The 25,770-nt window shown below is 38.3% G+C and overlaps 1 protein-coding gene across 2 annotated transcripts in view; it reads right to left on the bottom strand.

Moving 5' to 3' along the window:
* LRPPRC (leucine rich pentatricopeptide repeat containing) overlaps nucleotides 1–22,927 on the bottom strand; it is a 91,438-nt gene extending 68,511 nt beyond the window's left edge. The window contains exons 1-11 of one of the 2 annotated variants that reach the window (XM_030499076.1): nucleotides 22,814–22,927; nucleotides 10,672–10,877; nucleotides 7,556–7,678; nucleotides 6,756–6,877; nucleotides 6,607–6,665; nucleotides 5,691–5,777; nucleotides 5,092–5,218; nucleotides 3,891–4,035; nucleotides 2,996–3,138; nucleotides 2,621–2,726; nucleotides 2,434–2,541 (exon numbers count right to left, since the gene is read on the bottom strand). In XM_030499076.1, the coding sequence (XP_030354936.1) occupies nucleotides 2,434–2,541; nucleotides 2,621–2,726; nucleotides 2,996–3,138; nucleotides 3,891–4,035; nucleotides 5,092–5,218; nucleotides 5,691–5,777; nucleotides 6,607–6,665; nucleotides 6,756–6,877; nucleotides 7,556–7,678; nucleotides 10,672–10,877; nucleotides 22,814–22,899 (1,312 nt within the window). In that variant the 5' untranslated portion in view covers nucleotides 22,900–22,927. The remainder of the gene's footprint in view (nucleotides 1–2,433; nucleotides 2,542–2,620; nucleotides 2,727–2,995; nucleotides 3,139–3,890; nucleotides 4,036–5,091; nucleotides 5,219–5,690; nucleotides 5,778–6,606; nucleotides 6,666–6,755; nucleotides 6,878–7,555; nucleotides 7,679–10,671; nucleotides 10,878–22,813) is intronic. The other variant, XM_030499077.1, reaches the window with a different exon arrangement.
* Between the last annotated feature and the right edge of the window lie 2,843 nt (nucleotides 22,928–25,770).

The following is a 25,770-nucleotide window of genomic DNA, read 5'->3' as shown; positions in this document are numbered from 1 at the left end:
CTCTTATCCATCACTTCATTGCTACTTTTCTTCCAAGCTCAATTTCGTAACACAGGAGAGTTAGGGAATTTCCTTTGATATCTAGTGTCAGCTTTTGTTATAATAAACATCAGATAAATATATAATTGAACATTGCTACTAGTTATATAATTGTTTGGGTCACATTATATGCACCAATTCAGACATTTGTACCTTGCAGCTCTAGACAGGTTGTTGCTTATACTCTGCATTCCTTAATGATTTAGTCCACTGTCTACATCCCACCAGATTTTTAGTAGTTTTTTCCTGAAAGTTCTTTTCCATTTTCTGCCTTGCCGACACCAAGATTCAAAATTACACATATTAGGCTGGGCATTACTACTTTATAGCGAAAGGAATTATTACCTTGTTTCTAGTGTGAGTGTGATACAGTGTCTATCTATATAGTTTTGTTCACACAGCTCTATTACTTTTTGCTGCTACAAAGCACTCCTCTGTTCATTTACCATCTGCTGTCACCTTTAGGTTCTCACTGCAGCTCTATTTTTTTCTCTATTTTTACAAAACAGTTTCAGGGTAGGTGGTTTTTGCCCCCTATTTACTTTCCTTCACGTGTATTGGTTGTATTTTTAGATAGTGGGTCTCGTGTATTCATTTTTTATTATTAAATTTCAAAAAATGAACGTGAGCTTACGTATGGAAAAGAACAACTTGTTTCACTGCACCAATAATAATTCACTGATTCCTCACTGCAAAAGAAATTGCTTAGATATGTTATGTATTTTAATGATAGCAAAATCACTGACTTCTGTAAGTATGCACACAGTAGTAACATTCCCATTTGACAATTCAAACTCGGAGGCTAAGTACCAGGTTACAAAAATGTGTTTGCAAATCCGCAGTATTATCATCCAGCCATACAGAAGTCTACGTATCCAATGCCTTTGCAGATATAAAAAGAAAGGCTCTCTAGAAAACGGCAAAGCCAGAATTGAAGGTTCATTCATCAGTTTCTTCTCATTTGCTTACATGACTTCCAACAGGAACTACTAGGCAAAGCATAGTCAATTTCTACAGGCAACCTCTGATCTTGCCAGAGATCAAAAAAGATACGAAAACTTAAGTTTCTCTAGATGGTCAGATATTGCTTCAGTTCTGGGAGCTAAGTCTAAATCTAAAAATACTTCTGAGTTCTCTTGTTATTGTGTTAGTGAAGTAAAATTTTCCACAGAGTAACAGAAAGCATGTTTTATCAGTAGGGAAGTATGCGACTGATTTCAGTTTACTTATTTTTGGCAAAGTTGGACTTCAAGTCAGTCACAAAGGACCCAATTAAAACAATATCACTTGATGTTGAATAGCGTTTGATTCTCTACAAGAATAGAACTTTAAAGCATTTGAAAATCTGGGAGAAGATAAACTTGAGAAGTAGTCTAGCAGAAACAGAGCCTAAGGAGTTAATAAAAACTGAATATTGTTTTCATAAAGGCTTTTTGAAAAAGACTTGAGACATTTTTATAGCCAGAAACAATTAGGGAATACTTGTTTCAGCATTTCTTCCAAACTGGAATGTGACTGTATATTTAAGATAAAATTGCGATATGAAGAGTCTGCTAAAAGCACTTTTTTTTTTGTTTGTGCATTTTGTTTGTCACCCAGTGTCACACTAACAACTCTGCATCTCATTCTAAAGCACATTATACTGTGAGATAAGATGAAAAAGACAGTTTTTTGTTTCCCCAAGGGGGAAGTACTTCTGTTAAAAGCACCTTTTTACAATACCATTCTTTCTGAATTACCAATAACGCAAACCAAAGAATTAGATACTGTACTCTAAAATTTAATATTTGTTCAATTCTTATTCATATCCCGTAGACATCCCCATGTGTAACAGGGGAAAGTATGTTAAATGCTTAAACCTACTTAAGAACCCCAAAGATTGAGCATTTTTGTCCTTCAATCAGTATGCTGTCAGGTCAGGCTCATACACTCAGCAGTGTAAGTTCTCCCGCAGTTTTTATGATTGTAACAAAACTCATGTTTGCCTTATCAGGTCAAAAATAAGAAGCTGGCTTGAAAAAAGGTTTGGGTTTGCAGTCCAAGAGAGCTATTATAACATTACCTTACCTTTAAATTCTTCTCTCAGATTTCAGTTTCTTCAAGAGTAAGCTCTATAAAAGGTAACGAGCAGCAAAAGGAACCAGTGGAAGGCAGAAAGAATGTGAAGAGTTAAAAACTCTCTCACACATTTCTATGCAAAGGTAGACCTTAAATTTGTAGATCTGTATGTAACATGATAAAGTAAGAAGGAAAGATCGTTTGCAACAAAGTAAGACATGCAGCAAGGTCTTTGTTTCCTCTCAAGAGTCTGCTGAATCTCGTAGCAAGGTTTTAGTAAAGATTTGTGCACTAGGTTTGCAGTAAAGCTAGAGGAGCATTTATCAGATAACTGACCTTTAAGATTCTTCTCTTTCTGGAACTGAACCAGCAGCGGCCAGGAATAATGAGGTCGGAGTGGCAAGCCTTCCTCTTTCATCACCTTCATTACTTCAATGGCCAAGGCTGAAAACATTCAGAAGATAATTAAACAGTGACCAAGTACTTTAAATTAGCATAAGTAAAAATTAAATAAGCAGAGTACCTGATTTGTTGGCCTCCAAAGCACAACGCAAAACAAATGGCAGTGGTGCTGAGTGCATTTTTGCTTCTTTTAACTCCTTACAAAACTGCTTCAGCTTGTTCATTGGCTGCAAATAATTGAAAATAATAATTTATTTTTCAATTTCTCAAATTGTTAAGAATGTCAGATTCTTCTAATGTTTAGGAAGCAGATATTACATATGCCAAAGATGATTCCTTTGTGAATTTCAATTTACTATGCAAGTTGATATGGAATATTAAGATCCCTTTTTCATTCATTAAGAACTGTACAACAAATCTACCATTTTCCATCTTCACAGTTGCGTAATACACTGTTATTAGTCTATTAAGAAAAAAACATTACTATTCTGCATACCATATCTCTATTTACACAATGTTGCAAGAAGAAGCTACCCTGGTCCACATTATCACGTGAGAAATTGTTAAAAGACTTCAAAATATGGAAACTTATATCTTCGAAGCCATGAGTTATCAGAGTCAAACACAGGTTCATTGCATCTAGCAATTGAAAAACAGAAAAAACAAAATTATAGAAAGTGCATGTAACTATTTTCATATTAAACCACTAAAATTAGTGAAAGCTAGCAAAGTAAATGTTTTACAAGTTTAATTAGCATACTTTAAAACATGATGAACCAATTAAATTTGAGACTACCTTTTTCAGATTTACATTTATCAATGAAATTCACTTTTCCCATCAGAAGACCATGCCAAAAATTACAGAAGTATCACCACTGCAGCATGACAGAAGGATACTAAATAAAAGAAACACATTTCCAGACACGTCAAAAAAGAAAAAATGGATAAAGTATAATTAACAGCTATCAATCAGATTACACATACTGGGATCCAAAAGTAACTTTAACTGTAGTAAAGAAAACTATACTCAGTGTTTAGTCTCCCTTTTTATGATATTCACAAAGAGCTGTCACAACAGGAATTACAACAGTGTTTGAGGAAAGGACTCCACACTTACTGCTTTCCTATAAAATCTTAATGAATTTTAGAAGGTAAAAAAAAATTGATAAATTAGTTTTTGTATGTAAGCAATTAAAACTGGTTTATATTAAAATTTTATACATTGTGATTTAAAGTATCACAATAAATCTGCGTTCTAATGGCAAAAGTATTATTTTCCCTAAGTATTTCAGCGGAAAGTACAAAATTACCTATTATTGGTAACATTAGTTAAGTTAGCTTTCCCTGTCTACCCAGAGTAGCAATCACTGTTGTAGCAATCAAGAACGTACCTGGAATTAATTCCCTTTCAAATCTTATGCGTTCCTTAATATCTTCAATGTACTGAGGATATCCAGCCTTGGCGAGGCTAAAAATCACCTGCATCAAAATCCTATCCATAAGGTACCCTTCAGTCTTCTCAATCTGTTCTAGAGTCTGTAAACGAGAATAAATTTAACTTTAATAAACTTCAAAGTGACTCAATCCAGGATCCATTAAGAAAAAATTAAAAAATAAAATCACAAAAAGCTGTGGGTTTTTACCTTCTTTTAAAACCACGGGGTTAGATACATGGAATATGGTAGGGAGAATACACAAGATCTATAGAGAGAGCCTCAAAAACACCTTTAGACTGTAAAAAAGAAAAAGGGACAGCTAAAAGGGATATATAACAGTTTCTCTCTAATATCTAATACTACATATTAAAACACCAGATGACTTCCATTGAGATGACTCATTGCGAGATGACTTTCAAAAGAAATTACTTTGAAAAGGGGAGAATGATTAATCAATCTTTTTATTTGTGTTTGGAAAGAGGATAGTTGATGAAGATCTAATTCGTAAGTCACAGAACAGTGTTCTGTTTTCCACATCCTCTTCCTTGATTTGGTCCACTCCACCTGATACTACTTATTAAACTGAAATAAATTTTCTTTTTGCATTCCTTTCCAAATACTTCTTTGAAGTAAAAAAATAAAAGAGAGTAGTGGAAAAAAATCATCTACACAAAGGGCTGTAAGGCAGCATATCTTTTCTGCACTTCATGAATACCTAAGTTACTGGTATGAATGCTCAAAAAAAAAAAAAAAAAAAATCAGTATTAGTGGAAACATTCTGTGACTTTAATGGGAGCAGGATAATCAAGGTATAATTTTTATTTATTTTTATAAATAAATATATCTCACATGCACTATTTGCCTCTTTTTAAAAAAGACTGAACTATTAAATCACACATTGGCAAATCTATCTTCTCAGAGTGAAAGGGAACTATCAAAAGAAAAGTATTTTTCACGAACTATGAGATTGCTTTCAGTTTTCCAGCTATTCAGATGACCAAAAAAAAAAAACCAAACCCCAATTTAATTGCTGCACACTAGGAGGAAACAAGTTATAAAATTCAGTATTATTGCTCTTGCATGGACAGAAAGCATTCCAAAGTTATACTGAACAAGAGAACAAACAAGTTATTATCTAAAATCAAACTTACAGTACCTTTTTTATGCTATCAGCATCACCCTTTTCAGCATACACATTCAGCAGTGATAAATAAGTGTCTGGACCTGGTTCCACACCAGACATCCTCATCACTGAAAGGATATTTTCTGCACTCTTAATATCTCTAAAAGAATTCAAAAGAAAGACCCTCAGTAGATTTTATTATAATAATGCTTATTGTGACTTTTACAATTACTCATTAAATTAATTAGAATTGGATATAGAGACAGCAAGAAGCTTAGAGAAACTTACTTTAACTAAGCAAATCCTGGAAGGTGAAAATGCAAATCTTTTAATTATTGCATTATTTAAAATACTCTTTCAACTTTACAGTTGAAAAAGTTCCAAACTAAGCACAGCAAATTTATTTTTCAAATGTACAAAAGTACAGTAATTTATCTTGAAATGCAAGATTTTCAGACATCTACTTCTTTTGTTGAATAGCCCAGTTTTGCTTCAAAAATGAAGACAGTCTTCCATATATTATTATTCAAAACCACCACATTATTCTGCAGCATGTAATTTTTCTGTACAGTATCACTTTATATTGTAGTAAAAATAAAAGAAAACAAAAGAAAAAAGGCATTAAACATTACCCTGATCTTGCATGACCTTTCACAAGGCTACTGAATACTGCCTCAGTAATTGGGAGATCTTTGTTCTTCATAAATCCAAGAATCTCACTGCAAAATACAAGACAAAGAATTGTTAGATTGTTTCCCCTTTGAAAAAGGTAAACTACTGAGATCCTGCTGCTCTGCTGGACAAGTACTGCATGATCAACCAAAATGAAATCCTGATGTCACTGAGCAATTATATTTGCAGACACTGCATTACAGGCTCATGATTTGGTCATCTTCATTTTTTTTCAGATGAATTTTATTTGTCACTTTGAAATATGCAGACACAAGGGTGGGGCTGGTTGTTTTTTGGTTTTGGGGTTTTGTTGGGGTTTTTTGTTGGGGTTTTTTCTTTTGGGGTTTTTTTTTTGTTTGTTTGTTTGTTTTTTTAATCTTCCTTTTACTTATTTCTTATGCCCAGCAATTGCACTGTTGCAATGTAACCTTGCTAAAATTAAAACGTTAGACAGATACCCAGCAAGCCCAGTGTAACAACAAACACAACAACCAGAATTACTGCTATTTGCTCCTTAGCCCACTTTGTTCTCAAATGCCTTTCACAGTAGCCACTTTCTTACTTTGCCAGTAAGCCTTCATAACCTCATGCTTTTTCATGCTGGCTCTAGAAATGACAAAATAAGTTATTTTCTGAGCAACTTGAATACAACTCGATTTGATCACACTGGTCTATCATTTATTTTTATTTTGCTTGTGTAGATTCCTGCTGTCTCTAAGAAGCTGCTCTTCAGTGCTTGGTTAAAACATACTTAAACCCCTCTTTGCTTTGCTCAATTTATAAGAATTAGACTGAAATTAGTGTTAACATTAACGGTAGGGAATACAAGATACAGATTTTGTGGAAATCCCTTTAAACATAAATGCAAAAGAATACCTCGCTCCTGCAATGTCACCCTCATTGCAATAAGCAGCAATCAACCTTTGGTAGGTAACCTACAGAAAACAGAAAGGGCAAGTTAATGATTTCTATCCAATAAATGGATACTACTATTAAGAATGAAGGTATTATAAAAGGATACCTACTCGATTGGGCTGCACATTGGCTTCCTCCATTCTGGCCAAGAATTCAGTTGGAGAAAATTTGTGCTCGTTCTGAAGGTAGACTTTAAGTAAAGCATTATAATGGCTTGTATCATACACAGCACCTAAGGAAATATTTCAACCACAGTCAGTGAATGCAGATTCTCTAAATTCCACATTATGTTATAACTTTCTCAGGTAATTAATTTCATTTCAATTTTATTCTGTATGAACTTTCTGTATAATGAGACTGCTTCCTTTTATCCACCATCTATTTAACAGCACATGCTTATGAAGGCTAAAACATAAGAGCACAGTAACATGAATGCTTGCGTGCATGTTATTCCACAGTCTATACAGCTGTATTTATTATACAGATTCACCAATATTACTATCAAAAAGCAGTTCACCTAGTCATCATCTATATATAAATAATTAAAATATCATCTGATAAACTAGCAGATGCACTCAGCCCACCAGATATCAAGGTAACATCTAACATCACGAAAAGTAAAATACATTCTTACAAGAATAAAAATAAAGCAAAAGTCCATTTTAAGCATCTTACAAAAAAGAAAAATCGTCAGATTTATTATTAACACCCCTAGATGTCAGTATAACTCCCAGAATAGGAAACAGGTCTCTCACCTGAATATTAAAACCTAGTGATTATTCGGTAATGCGTACTTGCTGTTAAAACCTAACATTTTAACATTATTAAAATACATTCAGTCTTCTGTTACAAAGAAAGTAACTGAAGCCCATAGGCGTTCTTGGAAGAGGGACTAACAAAACCAGCTTACCCAGTTCTTTCATCTTGTCCCATATCACATGGGCTAGTTCTGTTCTTTCAGGTGACAATACCTCTGGTAAAAGAGCACCACAACTTCTCAACAAAAGCAAGGCCTGGTTACTCCCTGGACTCCCTGCAAGCGGAACACAAAGACAAATTTATTTATACATAATTATGCATTTAATATTAGAAAAAAAAGACTCTAAATTGACCCACTGATATATGTAAGCATTTTGTATAGAATACAATCTTCTCCAAGATTGAAGATTTTTACAAATCAGGATACCCAAATGATTAAACAATGACGACACTATTATGCCCTATCATGAGAAAGATTCACCATAAAACATACCATTTAGTACAACAATGATCTCAGCTGAGCAGAAATTTTAAAATATATGAGACAAAATACTAAAATTGGATGATCTGGTACTTTTATTTCCCAATCAAAGACCTGTAGATCATTTCATCCTTACAAGGACATAACTTTCTGACAAATATCTAAAATCACAAAATACCAATTCCATTCTATTACAAAACTGGTATTTGGAGACATTTCACACTGAAATTTATATTTCCACTTCTGCCCATGCTCAATATAAAATAAATGAGATAGTTACATCTAAAGAATAGTGAAGGAACCTTCAGGAATATTTACCGTGTCTGACTTCTGCACTTACACCAGAATATTGAAAACAGTAACTATAAACTAATCCGCCTTTCTTGGACTTCACTACTACTCCTGAGGCAAAGTAAGGCAGAGCTGCAGCATGTATCACAGATTACCCAATAATCTAGAGACATAAATTTTTTTTCAATCTCGTCTTTATATGCAAACCCAGCAATTTCTAATAAAATTGAGCTTCCTTAGAAAGAAGCATAGCGTTAAAGAAAAAAAAAAAGGGGGAAAATGTTATCTATTCATTTCCCATTAAAGAAAAAGTTATATTACAAAAGTAATTTCATCTAACAAGGAGCAAGATGGATGTTCACATCAACATAAATGATGAAAAAAATACATAAGCTTTTCTATCTCAGAGACGTACAGGCAGACTTGAAATACTGAGACTGTCAATATGACCTGAAGTCTAGAGCATCACTAATGTTTCATAAGTTACTTCCAAATCATCATGCCAACACTCCAAAGTTGTGTACTTTGGAGCTAAGCTCAGCATAGAGGCAGAAGCTGTGGCCAGTAAAGATATCTCCAGGTGCTGCTGATCACTGTAAGTGTAATTTTTAATTACAGAGAGCTGTAGAAACAGCTATACAGCTACAAAATAACAGTAAAATAAAATAAAAGACCCTCAACATCAGAAAGGTATATACCATCTAGAATTAGATCTTCAGGTACCAAAAAGGACCAGCAAATCTAGGATACCACATAACTATTGTAAACTACATGTGAGAGCACAGTCTACAGCAGAAAAGTTGCTAATACAGAGTAAACTCACCCAGGAAGAAACACAAACAGGAGTGGGAAAAAAAATACGCAATACTGAGGAAAGAAAACAAATAATTTAAAACACTGAGAAGGGGCAGGTTCAAACTGCAAATGGGGATTTGAACTTCCCAAGACACAATGGGGTGGTGAAAGAAGTCAATACTTTTATGATGTTTTTTAAGACCATGACTTTTTTTAAGACTAACTTTTAAATCTCTGCATATGATTGGTTCATGCAATAAAAACACCAACACATCTCCAGTTTCACAATGCCATTGTTGTACTAGTGACAGAGTACCCTGAAAGGCGGAAGAAACAGGACAAGGTTTGGCAGTATGTCTATGGGAAGATGCAGGACAAGACATACAGCAAGCACCTTTTTAGGACATCATTCGTTGCAATTAGAAATGGAAAAACAATACAAACACAGGCAAATATTTTTAAGAAATCAACAGTAACTAACCTCCCACACTTCCGCCAAGTTAGTTTTCAACATTATTAATAAAAAAAGACTGAATTTTTCATCTGGAAATATGTCATTTATTCTTATAGCATCCTAGTTAAATCTCTTGTGACGTTCTACACTTTTTTTTTTTGACTATACTTACACAACCAAAGGAAACCACTGCAAACAGTTAATCTTTTTTTAATATGGCTTCTGAAAAACTGTGTAACTAATCAAAGATCATAAAGAACTGTGATATGCAAATAACCTTAGAGACACAAAATTCTTGCCAACCCACACTCACAAATTACAAGCTTATACCTAAAAAAGAGCAGTCAGAATCAGGAAGAATACTACAAGCAAAAAGAAAACCCAAAAAATTCAAAAGAAAGAGAGCATGAAGTGAAGACAGCTTTTAAACAGTGAACCACAAGACTTAAAAGCGCAACCCCAGGTTGTGCCATTAACAAACCATTAACAGTCCAGAGCAAAGTTTAAAATTAATACAAAATAATACATGCTATCATTGATAAATATTGGCAGTAGTACTTAGTATATTTAGCATGTATTTCCACTGACTCATCCTAACTGGTACCAAACCTTACCAACTGTGGCACCTGGTTTGCAAAATATTGATACAGTCTGGGTATTTTTAGCCAAAGGAGTATTGAATCTGTCAGAATTAACAATGCCTCAGCTGCTTATTTTGGGTTTATTCAAAAAAATAAAACTTTCTTGTCCTGAATCCACAGCTGCCTGGGAATGGGGAAACTGGGGGATCACATCCACATTCCTTGTTACAGTTCCATTTTAAAACAAATAACCTCTTACCAATAGGATGGTTTATTAGAGACATTTTAAAAATATATTGTATAAAAGAGAGATATGATCCCTGTTCAGAATGCCCAAAGCAGTTATGAGGAAGGTGTAACATTACCAGATTAAAAATCCACAATAAGCAAGGCATTATGATCAGACACCTTAAAAGTACACTAAAGTTTTTAAAAGACTCAAAAATTCACAAACAAAAAAAGAGAGAGAAGTAAATGTGTGCATTCAAAGCAAGATAATCTCTAAAGCATTTTAAGTCTGTGCATCAGCATATGCAGCAGATTAAACAACACTTACAGACAAAACATAAATCACAACTCTTTCAACTAATTTCCTTGGTTTGATGTATTGTTATATTGCGGCCTTAAGTTTAGCTTTCCTTTTGTTTTAGATGGCAGCAACTTACCTGTTTTGCAGATTTCATCGAAGACTTTTAGTAGAAGAGTTCTAGGAATGCGGCCAGTTTTTCTGACAGAGTTATCCAGTTTGTTTAATGCCCAGTCAAACTGCCAGGTCCGCCTGGTCTGAACTTCTGAAATTGGTTCTTCTTTAACACTTCCCTCCTGCTGAGGTGCAACTGTAAGGAACCTTGTTTGGTGCATAATGTTTCTGCTTAAATAAAAAAAAAAAACAAACACAAAAAGAGTACACTTCTGTGAGTCATTTTGCAACTACAGTCACACAATGTCAAATAGATAATGTACTTCTTGCTGATGAGCAGTTTCTCAAAACCATTCCATATTGATATAAACAAGTACAAGTGATTCATTTCAGTGTCTTTCTACTTAAAAATATATAGTCATGTTTACTTTCTCACAGTGACAACTATTTCTCTGAGATTTTCAGCTGGATTCACCTTGAGTTAAAATGTTTCAAGTGCTGTTCCCACAAAAGTAATTTTTTTTAATCACCAAGTGCTATAAAAGCCTATTGCCCCATTACAGCTTCTCACAAAAGCTATCAGATGCTTTTGAAAAATCACTCCAAGAACAGTCACAGACATCTCTTCCACAACACAGCAAATCATACTTTTCAGCTAAAAAAACTACTGCAGAGGCCAGTGTTTTAGACAACAACAGGATCATTCCTCATTCTGCAGAATTTACATTAACAAGCATGAAGCTGCCATCAAGTGATGTAAACCAAACATCAGCACTGGATTTGTCTGGGGTACTGCATCCAGCTCTGGGGCTCCCAACGTAAGTAGGACATGGACCCGTTGCAGCGAGCCCAGGGGAGGCCACAAAGATGCTCTGAGGGCTGGAGCACCTCTCCTATAAAGACAGGCTGAGAGCTGGGCTTGTTTAGCCTGGAGAAGAGAAGGTTCCAGGGAGACCTTAGAGCAGCTTCCAGTGCCTAAAGGGGCTAACAAGAAATCTGGAGAGGGGCTTCTGACAAGGGCGTGTAGGGACAGGACAAGGGGGAATGGCTTTAAACTGACAGAGGGAGATTTAGATGAGACATTAGGAAGAAGTTCTTCCTTGTGAGGGTGCTGAGGCCCTGGCACAGGTTGCCCAGAGAAGCTGTGGCTGCCCCATCCCTGGCAGTGTTCAAGGCCAGGCTGGACGGGGCTTGGAGCAACCTGCTCTAGTGAAAGGTGTCCTTGCTCATGGCAGGGGGGTGGAACTGGATGAGCTTTAAGGTCCCTTCCAACCCAAACCATTCCATGATAAATATTTATTTTCTCAAAATAATGTATGATAACAAGAAGCATAATGAAAAAGTGTTCTTATTTCTAGCTAAACAATAAAGGCTTGCCAATTTTATTTTTTCCTTTAAAGAATAAGTTGATGTATGTAAGAATAAGAAAATAGTATTTCTGCCATAGTGGAATTGTGAACAGCCTGTGCAGGTAAAATTACCATTACATACAAGCATTTTTGGAAGTCTGTTCTCAATTGTCCTTACAACTGCACAAAATAAGCCAAACTATGCTCCTCCACAACACTATACAAAGGAAGTAATACATGTTGGATGGGAAAAAGAAGTTTCAGCAACTTCTGAAACTGCCCTTCCTTATCTCTGGCTCTCTAGACAGCTCTTCAGCCAATTTTCTGGAAACTCTCTAGACTAGTTAAAAAAAAAAAAAAAAAAAACCCAAACAACCAGTTATTGTATTCCCTTCTGTTACAGATGCTCCAGGAGTCTTACGCAGGAATGGCTGCACATTTTGTTGAAACAGCAGCCTAAAAGTGAGGAGTACTGGCATTCCCTACAAACTGATTCCCACCCTGGAGCTTTTTCACAGGTGTATCTGCTGGCTGGTTTCTCACCAAAAGATAGTGATAGTTTAAGGCCTTAGGAGTGGAAGTCTAATAAAGGAGAAAAAGCTTGTTGGCAGTTCACTGCTTCAGCAGCGTTGGCAGCAAGCTGCTAAATGACAGAAAAAACATAAGGTGGGTGCATACCAGCATGGTGGAAAAATCAGACTGGTGGTTTACCATCTGGTTGCCTCTTGTGAGTAGGAAGTAGCCCAAACACCACTTTTTTCCTTGCTGTTTTAATACTGATTTGATAACTGAGCAGTCCATAAGTTCTAGGAGTAAAATTCTATAAATAAAACCAGCCTGAAGCAGAATCTGTTTCCTAACGGAGCTGTGAGAACAGTTAAACAAAGATGTCTGATTTCTGAAGGCATTAAACAAAAACCCTTTTGTAATAAGGAACATCACAACCACTACCTTGAAAAAGGCACTACCTTTTTCAAGCAGGCAAATTTTACGCTGCCCAATCTCAGGCTTCTTTCTGAAGAATTTTCCAGAGGCCAGCAAATTATCCACATTTTATTTGACTAGGGAAAGGACAAGGAAGAAAGAATTGAAGGAGGAGAAAAAGACTGCCAAAAAAGGAGAGATCCCCTCCTTCAGTCTCAGTGCTAGCTCCTTCTAGATGCAGGTTCCCAACCCTTCCTTTGCACTAGCCTCTGTTTTATTCAGACCCCTCTCTGAGCTTTTTTAACTCACTAGCCTGGCACAATACCAATTCAGCCACTTCTACAAAATCAAACAATTATTGTTCCATCAGGTTAGAGTGGAAACAGCTCATGTTGTCCAAAAAACACCAGAATGAACCAGAAAAATAAATGGCATAGGAAGAGGTGGCTAAAATCAGAGAAACTAGGAAGAAAACCAAGAAACTGAAACACCTCTTTTGGTGGTAAGCAGCTCATCAGATTAATGCCATCAAACTCTCTTTTGGTTACTAGTAATGCCACCTCTCACTAGAAGTATTTCCAAGGGTATCTTTTTCCGTGACTCTTTCTTTCCTTCCTTCCTTTTCCTCTTCTCCTTCTACCTCATCATATAACCAGACAGGGTACTTTCCCTAAAACAGAAATCATTAGACTAATTTAAGGAAAAGTCAACAGTACAAGGTAACAGTAAGATGCTAAATCTTAAGTCCTCTTGGGTGTAACAACCAAATGAGATGTCTACACGTTAAAACTCTTTAATAATACCTAAATAGCAATCCTCAACTGTGAGCAAGCCATTGCACAGCTCTAAGAATGAAACTAATGACTGCAAGTCTTGATTTTTTTCTTAAAGATATAGATAAGAGAACGGTACCATCCACTCTTATACCCATTAAAAAAGGCTACTTGAAAGTTTTCCGGCGTACTTCAAGTAAGGCCGGAAAAAATGCCTTGCAAGCCAGCAGCAACAGAGGACATACTGCCTTTGTAACACAGACACTTAGACTTTGATTTCCATTAATAGTCAAAACACAAGTGGACAAAACTCCTGTGCTTCAGATTAAGATCAAAATGTCTTTTTCTATAAAAATCTGCTGTTGTTTTATAGTATTTTGCAAGTTATTGAATTATCTTGTGTCACATAGCACACTTTAACCATAAACGATTTTGATATCCACAATTCTTAAGTCCTGCACTAAGAAAGCCATCTTTGAAAGATTCTCCACATGTCAGAAGTCAAAAACATTTTAAAGCACTTGCATAGCTCCATCAGATTCAGTATGAAGGTAAAAACAGTATGAGCATGCTCAACATACACTGGTTTATAGCATGAGAGGACTCTAAAGTTTCATTTGTTACTAAATTCTCCCTGCTTAACATTTATCATGTTGCTGCTTATAACACCAGTTTAGAATATTATATCAATTGATAAGGTTACACATTGTAAAATATTATAATCTTACATGAACTGTTATTTTCATACACTAACTTAACCTTCTGAAAGATCAGCAGAATTGGGCATTTCAATTTACACACCTCCCAGATATTATCGAATATCATACTGGTATTTCTCTACATTTATATTGATTAAAGACATATTAAGAAATGGCAACATGGGAGTCTGAGTGCCAGTTTTAGGGAGAAAAAGTATAAAACAACCTCAGGAACTCAAACTTCCACTGGCATCCACCTACATTAGCATTATCAATCTTGAGATGTAACATCTAGCGTCAGACGCGGGTGCACCTTATCATCTGTACACGTCCAGCACTTGAGTAAATTAACATTTTTATCACAATTTAAGGCACTGTGTAATTGCTAAGCCAATCCCATAATAAGAACTTAAAAACAACTGTGGCTTCAAAAGCTGGATGAAGCTGCAGGCATCTACTGTCTTGAAATTGGTTCTTAGTGCTACAATCAATTAAGAACACAAAACTTACAAGGATATGGGGAAAAAGAAAAATTAAACATGCTGAGAGCTCACTATTCTACAAGATGAAAGATTGAGCAGACAAGAAAGCCAGCTTCCAAAAACTTGCAAACTTAACAAGTTAAGGGACATGGTACCAGGTTTGCTTACAAGCAATCAAGTGAAGGACAGAGGATCGCAGTAGATGACATTCTTACTGAAAACTGATACTAATGGCAAAACCTCCCCATGATACAGAAGCAGCATCAGCTAACAAATGAAGCAGTTATCCATGCAACAGTAATCTTTCACAACCTTGTTCAATTCTTTTTTAATGTTTAGAAGTTAAGAAACAACACAAAAGAGGAATAATAAAGGCAAAAAAAAAAAAAACAGGAAAAAAGCTTCTAAATATAAGAAAGATTTTTTTAGAAAATACACATGGAGAAAAAAAAATAAAATCACACAGTGCTCGGCTTTCAAAAAAATAAAACTGCAACCGCACTGTAAATTTTAACCATTCTACATGACTAAATTTTAACAAGGAGGCAAGGTATAGGTGAGAACAGGGAAGAAAGAGCTAAGTACTTTCTGGAAATGTTAAGATATGTTATATTTAAGACACACTAATGGACCTTACTCAATCTCCAGTCCTTTGGAATTACCTTCAAAAATTCATGAAAGTTTTGGGAAAAACAGAAGCATAATTAAGAAAAAAAAAAAAAACCACAAATTGAGGTACAGGCTTTTGGCACCATGTTACCTGACAATCTCATAACCAGAACAAGGAGAGACGATGTACTTTTAGTTAGAAAAATATGGGTGCAGGAGGGAGGGGGGAAGACAAAATAAATATAAAATTAAAATGTGCTGATCAGGGTTTGTTGCAAAATTGGGAATATATTTTGCTCAATTCTAAATTAAGCTATATCCTGACCCAAATGGGAAAAGGCTGGTACGACCCATGTGCATTCAATGATTTCATTAATAATTTGGATGACAGAAGAGTTAATAAACTTATTACACCATAAGGGTGGCAAACTCTTAGAAGGAGAGCCTCAGATTTCAGAGTCATCCTGATTACTTGATATAATGGTCTGAAATCAACAAAAAGGAAATTCAAGACAGACCAAAGTTGTATATTTTGGACAACGCAGAAACATAAGCTGGTGTACAATTGGATAGACAACAAAACAGCCAAAAAAGTACTGAAAATGAGCCACTGCTAAACACGAAGCATCACGCAGCAAAAAAGAAAACTTCAGTTCTTCAGCTCCTAACAGCAGCAACACAGATAAAATACAGAGAGAATTAGTCCGCTTGTCATGATGTGTTTACAGGTCTGAAAAGACTCATCTATCCCATTCTACTTTCCAAGTAAAGAAGCAACTGCACCTAATCCATCAGGCATCACACTGGTAATATTATTTGTTGTAATATTAATTGTAATGAAATATTAGAACAGGATACTTTGACAGTCAAACTTTCTTATTCAGAAGCTTATAAAGTGAGATTGGAAGGGGGGATCTACCATGCATGACCTTGGCATTTCTGATCATGCCTCGGTGCTAGATGTTAGATTATACAGTCTTATGACATACCCATGTTTTTCCAATTATTTTAATTTTTTCAGAATTAAATGCTATGCTACACAGCAAAATGCATGATACTTCTTCCAGGGCTGCAATGAGTGCCAAGTATTTACTTTCATGAATTAAATGGCATTTTAAGATTTTCTCCATATGAAACATCGTTATTATGCAAGCACGTGAAGGAAAACAACAAACTTCAGATCTGTTTGAACTAATCTCATTCTTCCCCAACATATTTCTCTTTACAATGTTTCAGAACTATGTTTCTTTGTACCTACCCAGAGAAGCTCAAAAGGAGCTATGAAGTAATCTCTCTCCTACTCCCACAATCACAAGATTACAAGTAGCCTTCTGATAATGGAGCTTTTACATAATTGTACCTTTACACCTTTTTCAGCTTTGTCTCTACAACTGTGAGGATTAAAACTGCAGACCTTGCCAACACAGGAAAAGTTAACTAATTATATGTTTGTAATCCCACACACAACCACCCGCTATTTAGCGGTAACTTCTCACCTCCAGTTTATCTTACAACATTTGGAACATAGCTGAAGACAAACTCCTTAAAAAAAACGCTGACACAGAGATGAAGTGTGCATGGGGAAACTTATACCACGTCAACTAATAGAACTCGTCTATGTTTGAAGGGTTTAGTAAGAATCCCAGTACTGTAATAAAGTACTTACATGTTTTCCTTATTTCTAGAGCAGACTAAAGGCAGTGTCTTCAGTTTCCTCAAGAAACATATCTTATACACCAGTCTGAATAAAAAATGTCCCATCTTTCCCAAAAATCAAGTAGGTGGTTCCAGTGCTCTCCCAGGCAAAAAACTTGATTAATTCCAAACATTCAAAATGAGAACTAACAAGCCACCATACAGATATTTGCCTCCCTTTATCACAGTCACAGTAAGGTAGCTGCTATGCTTTTTCTAATAAAAATATTGAATATTTTGTTCTTTCTAAACTAAATAAGCAAAAGGTATGAAACAGTTCTCAAACTACCAGCCATGCTCAAAGCAGAATAATGAAAAATCTAAAAGAGTTAAAATTACTGTACGTAAAAGCACTACAGACTTAACATTAGTTAAATTTACTAAATCTAAGACTAAATATACCATCTGAGATCGCAGCATGATTCACATGACTGCTAAACAGTATTTCCCCAGTCTTAGCCATGGTCACCTAAAAAGAAGGCCACAATGTTCAGGCCACTGTATCCTTGTTTCAGTGAGATACAGGAGGATTCTATAAGAGAGAAAAATTACGTTTTTTTCATATAAACTGAGAAACCTCAAGTTTCTTGGAGAGTATCTAAAAACTTTGCCCAAGTGATTTGCAACAAGCAAAGCAGAAAACCTTTGCTTTGGGCTATTTCTTAAAAAGCTTCTAGACATTTTATATCCACCAGTAAAACACATACCACAACTACAACAACAGTGCAGGTTGTGAAACTTTACTAGGACACAGTGTTGCTTCAGTATTACCAAAAGCAAATTTACTGAATGCCTTCTCTTCATTCAAAGCCCATTAATTGCATTGTTATGTTGCTAATGTAATGTAAGTAAGCATTTGGTTCTACATTTTCACTATGATAGTGAACAGCCAAAAGTAACTTGTTTGCAGCCACAAACGTACCACATATTAAATAATGAATAATTGGGTTTTTAACTTACAGTTTACCCAAAGCTCAAATCAACCCCCCCTCCAGCTCTGAAACAAGATTCTTTAAAAGAGTATTCTCCCATCCCATTAGTGTGCTTCTATCTTGCACAAACACATCACAATGTACCAAAAGGCAACAGTCTTTACAAGGACAACTTGAAAAGCATTGTACATGGTACCCTCTTGCCAACTTTACCAACAATCACACCTCTGAACACAACATGGATCTTGCAAAAAGCAGGTTTCACTACAGCACAGCTGCTGTCTGGGGATATGTTCTTTGCTCAACAGTCCTGAAAACCAACATTTAAGCTCACATATAAGAATCTTGGACTGAAAAAGTGACTTGCAAGATTTTCCCCCTCAACTATACTTTCATGACCTATGCCTTAGCAGTCTAATCGGTCTCCTCCTTTCTGAGAACAAATAAGGTGTCAACTTCAGGATGAACCCAGCACCTGCGCATCTAGAAGGGCAGTTCAGCAACACAGCTGCATTGATCTAACACCACAGAGTCACCGCACAGGGTTCCCTCTTCTTTTTCGCCTGTGGTCCTGCCCTTCTAGAGTTCATCAGATCCTTAAATGATCCAATAAAACCTGTCGATCTGTCAGAAAATACTTTCCCTGCAGTCTAGCAAATGAAACCAAGCCCTGTGACAGGTCCAGGGAGCATCCTGATTTAGAGCAGGACAAGTTGGCCAGCAATGGGAGGGTAGTCAGCATGGGAAGAAAGGAGCCAATACCCTTCCTCCCAACACCAGCTTTCCCACAGCAGCAAGCTGTAACATCAAACTATAACATAATCACCTAGTATATGTAGAATAATCAAAAATATTCTGATGTTAATTCAAAATCTGCTATGAACACTTGTTGATTAAGACACTTGTTACAACATACTTGACAGTCAGTTATTAGCAGCAAACTTAAGTACCTCTTCCCTTAGTGAAGTTTCTGTGAGCAAAATTCCAGTAAACACTTTGTACCATTTAAATCAACTAAAGCTTGCTGTTGTAGGTCTGAGGTTTGTTGTATTGGTCTGTCATAGTTTATCTTGTTACAACTGCATGGCATGAAACTGATGTTTATATCTCAGTAAACTGATGCAAATTGATATATAAACTAATGTTTATATCTCAGTATATTTCGTATTTCATACCCGGGGTAGTCAAGTGAAATTTGCCTTAGATCTGATTTGCTATGAGATGCTTCTCAACCATCCAATGCAATCAGATATCTACTGTCCTAACCCATTTTCTTTAGATTAAATCTATAACTTTAGATTAAAAATCAGAGCAGTACAATGCTTTGATAAAATCTCTGCTTGAATGTGAACAGTTGCTGTTTCACATCTCTAAAGAAGTTAACTGATTTGCATTTTCTGTAAGTATTACCATTACTAAACTGACTTTACTATGTTCAGTGGTAAAGCAACTACACCAAGCACACACAAACATAGTCATTTACCCAGGTCTCTTGCAAAATGCTAGATTATTCCTTGTTATTTACTCTTAAAACTGTGGGTGGGTTTCTCCAGTATTCCTATTAGAATTCTAGCAATATTCTCTGGAACTTATTGCAGCGGACTGCATTTCACTCTCAAAATACCATCTCAAGACCTGAACAGTGAGTATACCAAGTCTACATGTCGTCCATATGTCATTCCAGTTCTTCAAAAGAGGTCCATTTCCAGAAATTAAGGCTTAAGTAGAAAGAAACAATAATGACTAATTACTTAAGATAAAAAGTGGAATTAGATTGTGTACTTGTATGTGCAATTTCAGTTCATAAATGTTACACTTCGGTCCCAGAGCATCAGTTGTACACTGGGATGCCTAAATACATATAGTGAAGCGACAGTAAGACACAGATTTTTAGTGAAAAATTCTCTTAGGAATGAAATTACTGGACAGAAAGAATGCACATATTTAGGTGTTTTGCTCAGTCTTACTGCAATATAATTGACAGTTTAGAACGAAACCTAAAAGCTATGAAATAAATACCGCTGCTGTTTCCTGTGAATGTGTTCTCTAACAAGAACCTTTCTCACATAGTTAACTAAATTTAGCCTTAGAATTAAAGAGTTTTCATCATTATTACTAAACTATCCCACATTTGACCCCAGTCAACCTTGAAAATATAGAAGAGTATTACTTAGCGCAAGAAAAAAGTACCTTTTGGAGGGGGGGAAAACTACCAAACCCCAGCTGTTAGAGCCAAACTATCATCGCGTTTCCAGAAATGGAGTTCTAGATAAAAAGCACTGTTAGCCCTTCATCAAATCCTATGTTAATTTCGATAAATATTACTTCGTGCAACAAACTAATTTCAGAAATTAAGCTTCCAGTCAAGGAAACAAAAACCAGCTGAATTACCACAAAGTAGAAAAGTTTACTCATGATTTGCAGCTAACTAAACACGTGATTCTATTGCGAACCATACTGCAGACACCTTTCCAGTTCCCTGGTCCTTCCTGCACAGGTGTACTCCATCCTTCGCACCAACTTCAGCATTTAATCATCTGTTACACTTCAACCACTAAAACCAGCAGAAAATTGTATTAGCTTTTACCTAAGGTTTTGGTCAGACTACTGAGTAAAATCAGCTCACAGTAAGTTTGATAAGCACTAAAGCTAGTGCAAGTAGCAACAGCTTCCTTATTTTGTGGTGAGACTTCTCTCTAAGAGTTCTCTATCGCTGGCTGTTCCTATCCCTTCTCCTGAACCAGCTCTGGAGCTCATCAAGTGCTCTGCTTGAATGTATTTCTCTCTCTAGAAAGAGAGAAAACTGTCCTGGTTTCCTAACAGGAATTAAGTTATGTTGACTTAGAGGGACCACCAGACCTGTAACAAGGAACAAGCAAGACAGAACAGAAGAGCTGTCTCCCTTTGGTAGCAATAAATTAGGTCAGCTCATAAAACTCAGTGTGTATGCTTAATGCTTTTTTATGTTCAAATTTTATGCAAAAATTTGTTTATAGCATTCTGTGGACATTCAATTTTCAAGCTCAGTCACTAATACTAATTAAAGCTACACAGTGATACATTTTTTTTTCAGTGAATAATGCTGAAATGTGTGTTCCCATATTCAGAGCTAATGGGAACATCAGCTGCTATCTGAATAGTTTGTAAGGTGAGACATCTACACTGCAGAAGCATCATATCCCCTTCCCACCCACCTGCACTGGATCCTTACTAGGTTTTGCATGCACTAGAAAAAATACAGCAAACATTCATCTCCTTGGAGGAAACAGGTCTAAACATCTATTTAGCTAGACATTTATATTTAGAAATTATTTATAATTAACTGTTTAACCTTATACAAATTTCCAGTTAACAGCTGTAATTACAATCACAGCAAGTCATTTGACATAAGTGAAAGCATCTCAACCCATTCCCAACTCCCTCTTTTAAGACTTTGAAACTGGACATGGTGGAAACTGAAAACCTAACCCAATAACAGCTCAGAAGTCATAAAACCTTTCTCTCATTCACAGGCAATCTGAGAACCTGTTAACAATGAAATAACCCCTAATGTTAAAAAAAGTTTGCACAAACCTTCATGTAGTTGTAACAGTATATTTGTTGCATAAAATACAAAAAATAAATACCAAACTCTTTGACATAGCTATCATCTGCACAAGGTGTTTCCTTCTTGGGATAAGTAATTAAGAAAAAAATTATGGAAGCAATGAACTTGCCTATCTAACAGAATACTAACATCACTCTTGTGGTCTCTTAAAAAACCAGTGCCTGCAAAAGACTCTGAAATGTGGTATGTTTCCTACAAACATCGATTCTGACATGTCTGCTTATGTACTCAGGGCTGAGCTTTTTGCACTTCTACACTTTCTAGGTGATGCTTTGCCTAGAAAAAGTAGGACCAGATGAGCCTTGGGGTCCCTTCCAACCTGGTATTCAGTGACTCTATGATCCAAGAGGTACGTGATCAAGACAAAAAAGATCCCAGAAATGCAGCTGAGGTGCACAACGACTGGAGAGACTCGTGTTAAGGAAGGATTGTGTTTTCCTGCTAGGCACCAACCACAGATTAGCGTGGTCAAAACGGCAACAGGGATGCACGGACGCACACAGGTGAGCTTCCCGCCCTACCTGCATAGTGGAAGGGAGGGAAATATGGCGAAGGAATGCAGATATTCCTCCCAACAACGGACCCGGCGCAGCCCGAGGGCACTGTAGGCCGCCTGGATTCCAGCTATGCAGTTACCCCAGTCAATAGCTGCCCATCCCCGAAGGCCTCTCCGCCCCTCCCCGACCGCCCTCACACCGCACAGCGAGTCCCTCCGCAGAGCACTTCTCTCTCCACAGGAAACAAGGCGCTCCGCTTCTCGCTGCGAGGCCCAGCGACACACCGCTGCGGAAGGCATGGGCCGCCCTCGCCGACCCACCAGGGCTCCTGCGGCCTCTGACCCTGAGCTAACCCTGCCGCGTGCACGTGGTCAGAGACCACCGCACCGGGCCGGGCCGGGCCGGGCCTCAAGGGTCCCGCCAGCAGCCCCGGGGCGGGGAAAAGGAGGACGTTTCGCAGTAGGCACCATACACTGCGGGCGCGCAGGGCGGCCTAGCCGGCAGCGCCCTTGGGCACGAGGGCCGCCGCCTCAGCCAGCCCCGCAGCCGCCTCCAGAGCCCGCCAGCGGTCGCCGTGCAGCCCCGCGGCGCAGGGTCTCACCTGGCGGGAGCGGGCAGGCGCAGGAGGGGCAGGAGGCGCGGACAGAGCGCCCGCAGGCGCCCGGCGGAGTTCAGCAGCGCAGCCATGACCGCCAGACGCGGAGGAACACGTGAGTGGGGCGCCACGCTACTGCGCACGCGCACCAGGGGGCAAAGAGGGGCGGGAGGCAGCGGCACTCCGCCTCCGCCGGAACACGTGATGGGAGGAACCATTCGCCTCAAGATGGGGGTCGCCCGCCCCACTCTCGGAATGGGCTCGCTCAGGCATAGGTGTGCTTCTTAACGGCCACCCCGTGCCGCGGATGGGACGCTCCACGCAAGGCTGGCGGCGCAGCCCATGCCCGGGCCGGGTCGGGTCGGGTCAGCCCGGCCCGGCCGGCAGCCAACCTGGAGTCACCGCGGCGGGAGGCGGCCGCGGAGGGTGTCGCTATCTGAGGGGGAAAAGCGCGGGCTCGGCGCGTGTCGCTGTACTCCCGGAGGCGGAAGGGAGGAGCGGGAAGCAGCGGTTTTCCCAGTAGGCTCCTCGGGAAGCTCGGCGCCCCGTCGGGCGCAATTCCGCCCGTCCTTGCCCGTGAGAGGAAGTCACTACTGCGGCTGCCGGTAGTGGCCGGTGGCCGCCGCTGCGGGACCCCGCTACAACCGCCCGCTTCCCTGCGCGGGGAAGGAGCGGCCCCGGAAGCTCTCGCTGTTCCGGCGGCGGTTGTCCGGGGGAAGAGAGGCGGTACCCAGCGGGTCCCGCTGACACACGGCAGGAGGCGGGACGGAGCTGCCGCTCGCTCGCTGCGGGTTTGGGACACCGCTGAAAACGGCAGGCGAAAATAACTAAGGCTTTCAGCCTGTCCGTGTCGGTAATCAGAAAACCTCCGCCTGAACTTGGGTGCTGGTTTGAAACGTTGTCACCGCCACGTCCTTCAAGGAGCGACATGCGAGTGAGGGGCAGAGGAAGGAACAGTTTTTAATGGGGAGTCTCTGCCTGAACGTGGCTATGTCTACTAAAACGCCACCTGCACCGATGTTTCGTTTTAGCTTGCAAGTTAAGCTGGTTCCTATGACATAACTATAAAACATTACTTAGAGTCACTTACAAGTTAAGTGCATGTTTTCATAAAAAAAAAAAAAAGGGCAATTTTTTTCTGGGCCGTAAATTCAAATAATTACTCCAGGGAGCAGATTGATTTTATCAAGTCGGCTACAATCAGCTGTTTCCGATTATGCTTTACTTGGAAAGACTTGCAAAGTTTCCTCATCAAGGTGTGAAGTTTTTTAAAATTATGGACACCCATTTTTGTTATTTATAAGTGCTAGATGTTCAATACTTCTCATTGTCAAGCCTTAAGACGGGAGTTACAGCTATAGGAAGACAGTATTTGTAATTTTACTGCTTATCACAGCCTCTGCTGCATTGCGGTGTTACGATATTTCGTGGAATATGGAGTTCAGGCTTTGTGAGGAAGGCCAGGATGAAATTCATTAACCGAAGTACAAACCTGGTGGCATACATGCCAATTATTAGGCTGGCTTAGGTTTGTGCTTACCAAAATTGATGATGGAGTAGAGCCCCTGGGTGCTCACTCTAATGACGCAATTCAAAAGCGCCTACAATGCTTACAGTAAGGACCAGAAATGATAAAGCAAATGACTGGAAGAGTAAGAGAAAATAATGAGATGATGTTGGTCAGTGTAATAAATAGTTGATCCTTGTTGCTGACACTTCATTGCTACTGAATCAATAAAGAGCAGCTTAAGAAGAAGAATAGTGGCACAGATGCTGACTAGGAATTCCTCCAAAGGACAAAGAAAATGCAAAGGTGTTTGACAATCCAGTTGCTGGATAACAGGATCTGAAATGACAGGCTATTAAGAGAGGATCTGTCTTCGCTGCCGAGTGAGAGGTCATAGACGCGATTCTGTGTTAGAGGTAAACACAGCTATTTGCTTATGTGGAAAGGGAAGGAGGTCCTGAGGAATTAATTAAAAATGTGACACAGCTGAAGCAGTAGACTTTGGAAATTACATTTGCTGAAGGTCTCTGAATGGGTGAGAGTGTCTAGATCACATTTATCAAGATCTGAAAAAGAAAATTTTAATCAGTAAATTGAGACATAATGTTTAAAGTCTAGGTGAGAGTTCTGGTTCTCTGGATGAAGAGGATGAGTTGTGTATTAGATATGTTATTCATGGAGAAAAGTAATTGGCGCTTGTATACATGAATCAAGAGAAAGGACTGTATGATAGTGTCCCCAGTAGTAGCTGAGAAACAGAAGTTATTAGGTGAAGAGGAAGTGTTTTATTTTAGCCATGCCAGGCTTGAGGCATACACAAAATGTGGATGAGACACTGGTATTTCAGTAGGGACAAAAAGGTTGGGATAGATCTGTGGGTCCTTAGCACAGTCATTATGCGATAGTTGTAGAAAATACAAATCCAGAGGTAAAAGATGTAGATCCAGAGATATGGAAAAGGCCAAAGGCACAAACATACCCAAAGAGGAGGATGAAGATGCTCATCCCAATAGGATGATTGCAAAAGATGCACTAGAGAAAGGAAAGAGTTGTAGAAGGAAAAGCTGTGGTGAGCTGCATAAGGGACAACTGGAAAGTCAGATATGAGTGAGTCCAGGCTAAGAGAGATGGGAAGGAAAGACACATGTGGCAGGCAAGGGACTGGAAAAAGGAAGTAGTGTAGGGAACCTGGTCTGCTGCTCTCGCCACCAAAAGAAGGAACTGATAGAAAGCCCCATGCAATCAAAAGAAAGCCTCTGCTGACTTTTTGGTTTTTCCTCTCTCTTAACAGACCGCATCTTCCAAGACTCTTGGCCTGATTGCCTGGCAGAATTTTAGGAATTAGCATCAGTTAGCTTGGCGCTGTTGCCAGTAGGCAGTTTGGCGATGGTCATGCTATGCTGGAGAGTGGGAGAATTTAAAAGGATGGACTCTGGCCAAACTCTTCCAAGTCAGC

The sequence above is a fragment of the Strigops habroptila genome, chromosome 10, assembly GCF_004027225.2.
Source record: "Strigops habroptila isolate Jane chromosome 10, bStrHab1.2.pri, whole genome shotgun sequence".
Classification (NCBI taxonomy): Eukaryota; Metazoa; Chordata; class Aves; order Psittaciformes; family Psittacidae; genus Strigops; species Strigops habroptila.
This window is presented reverse-complemented; position numbering and strand designations above follow the sequence as displayed.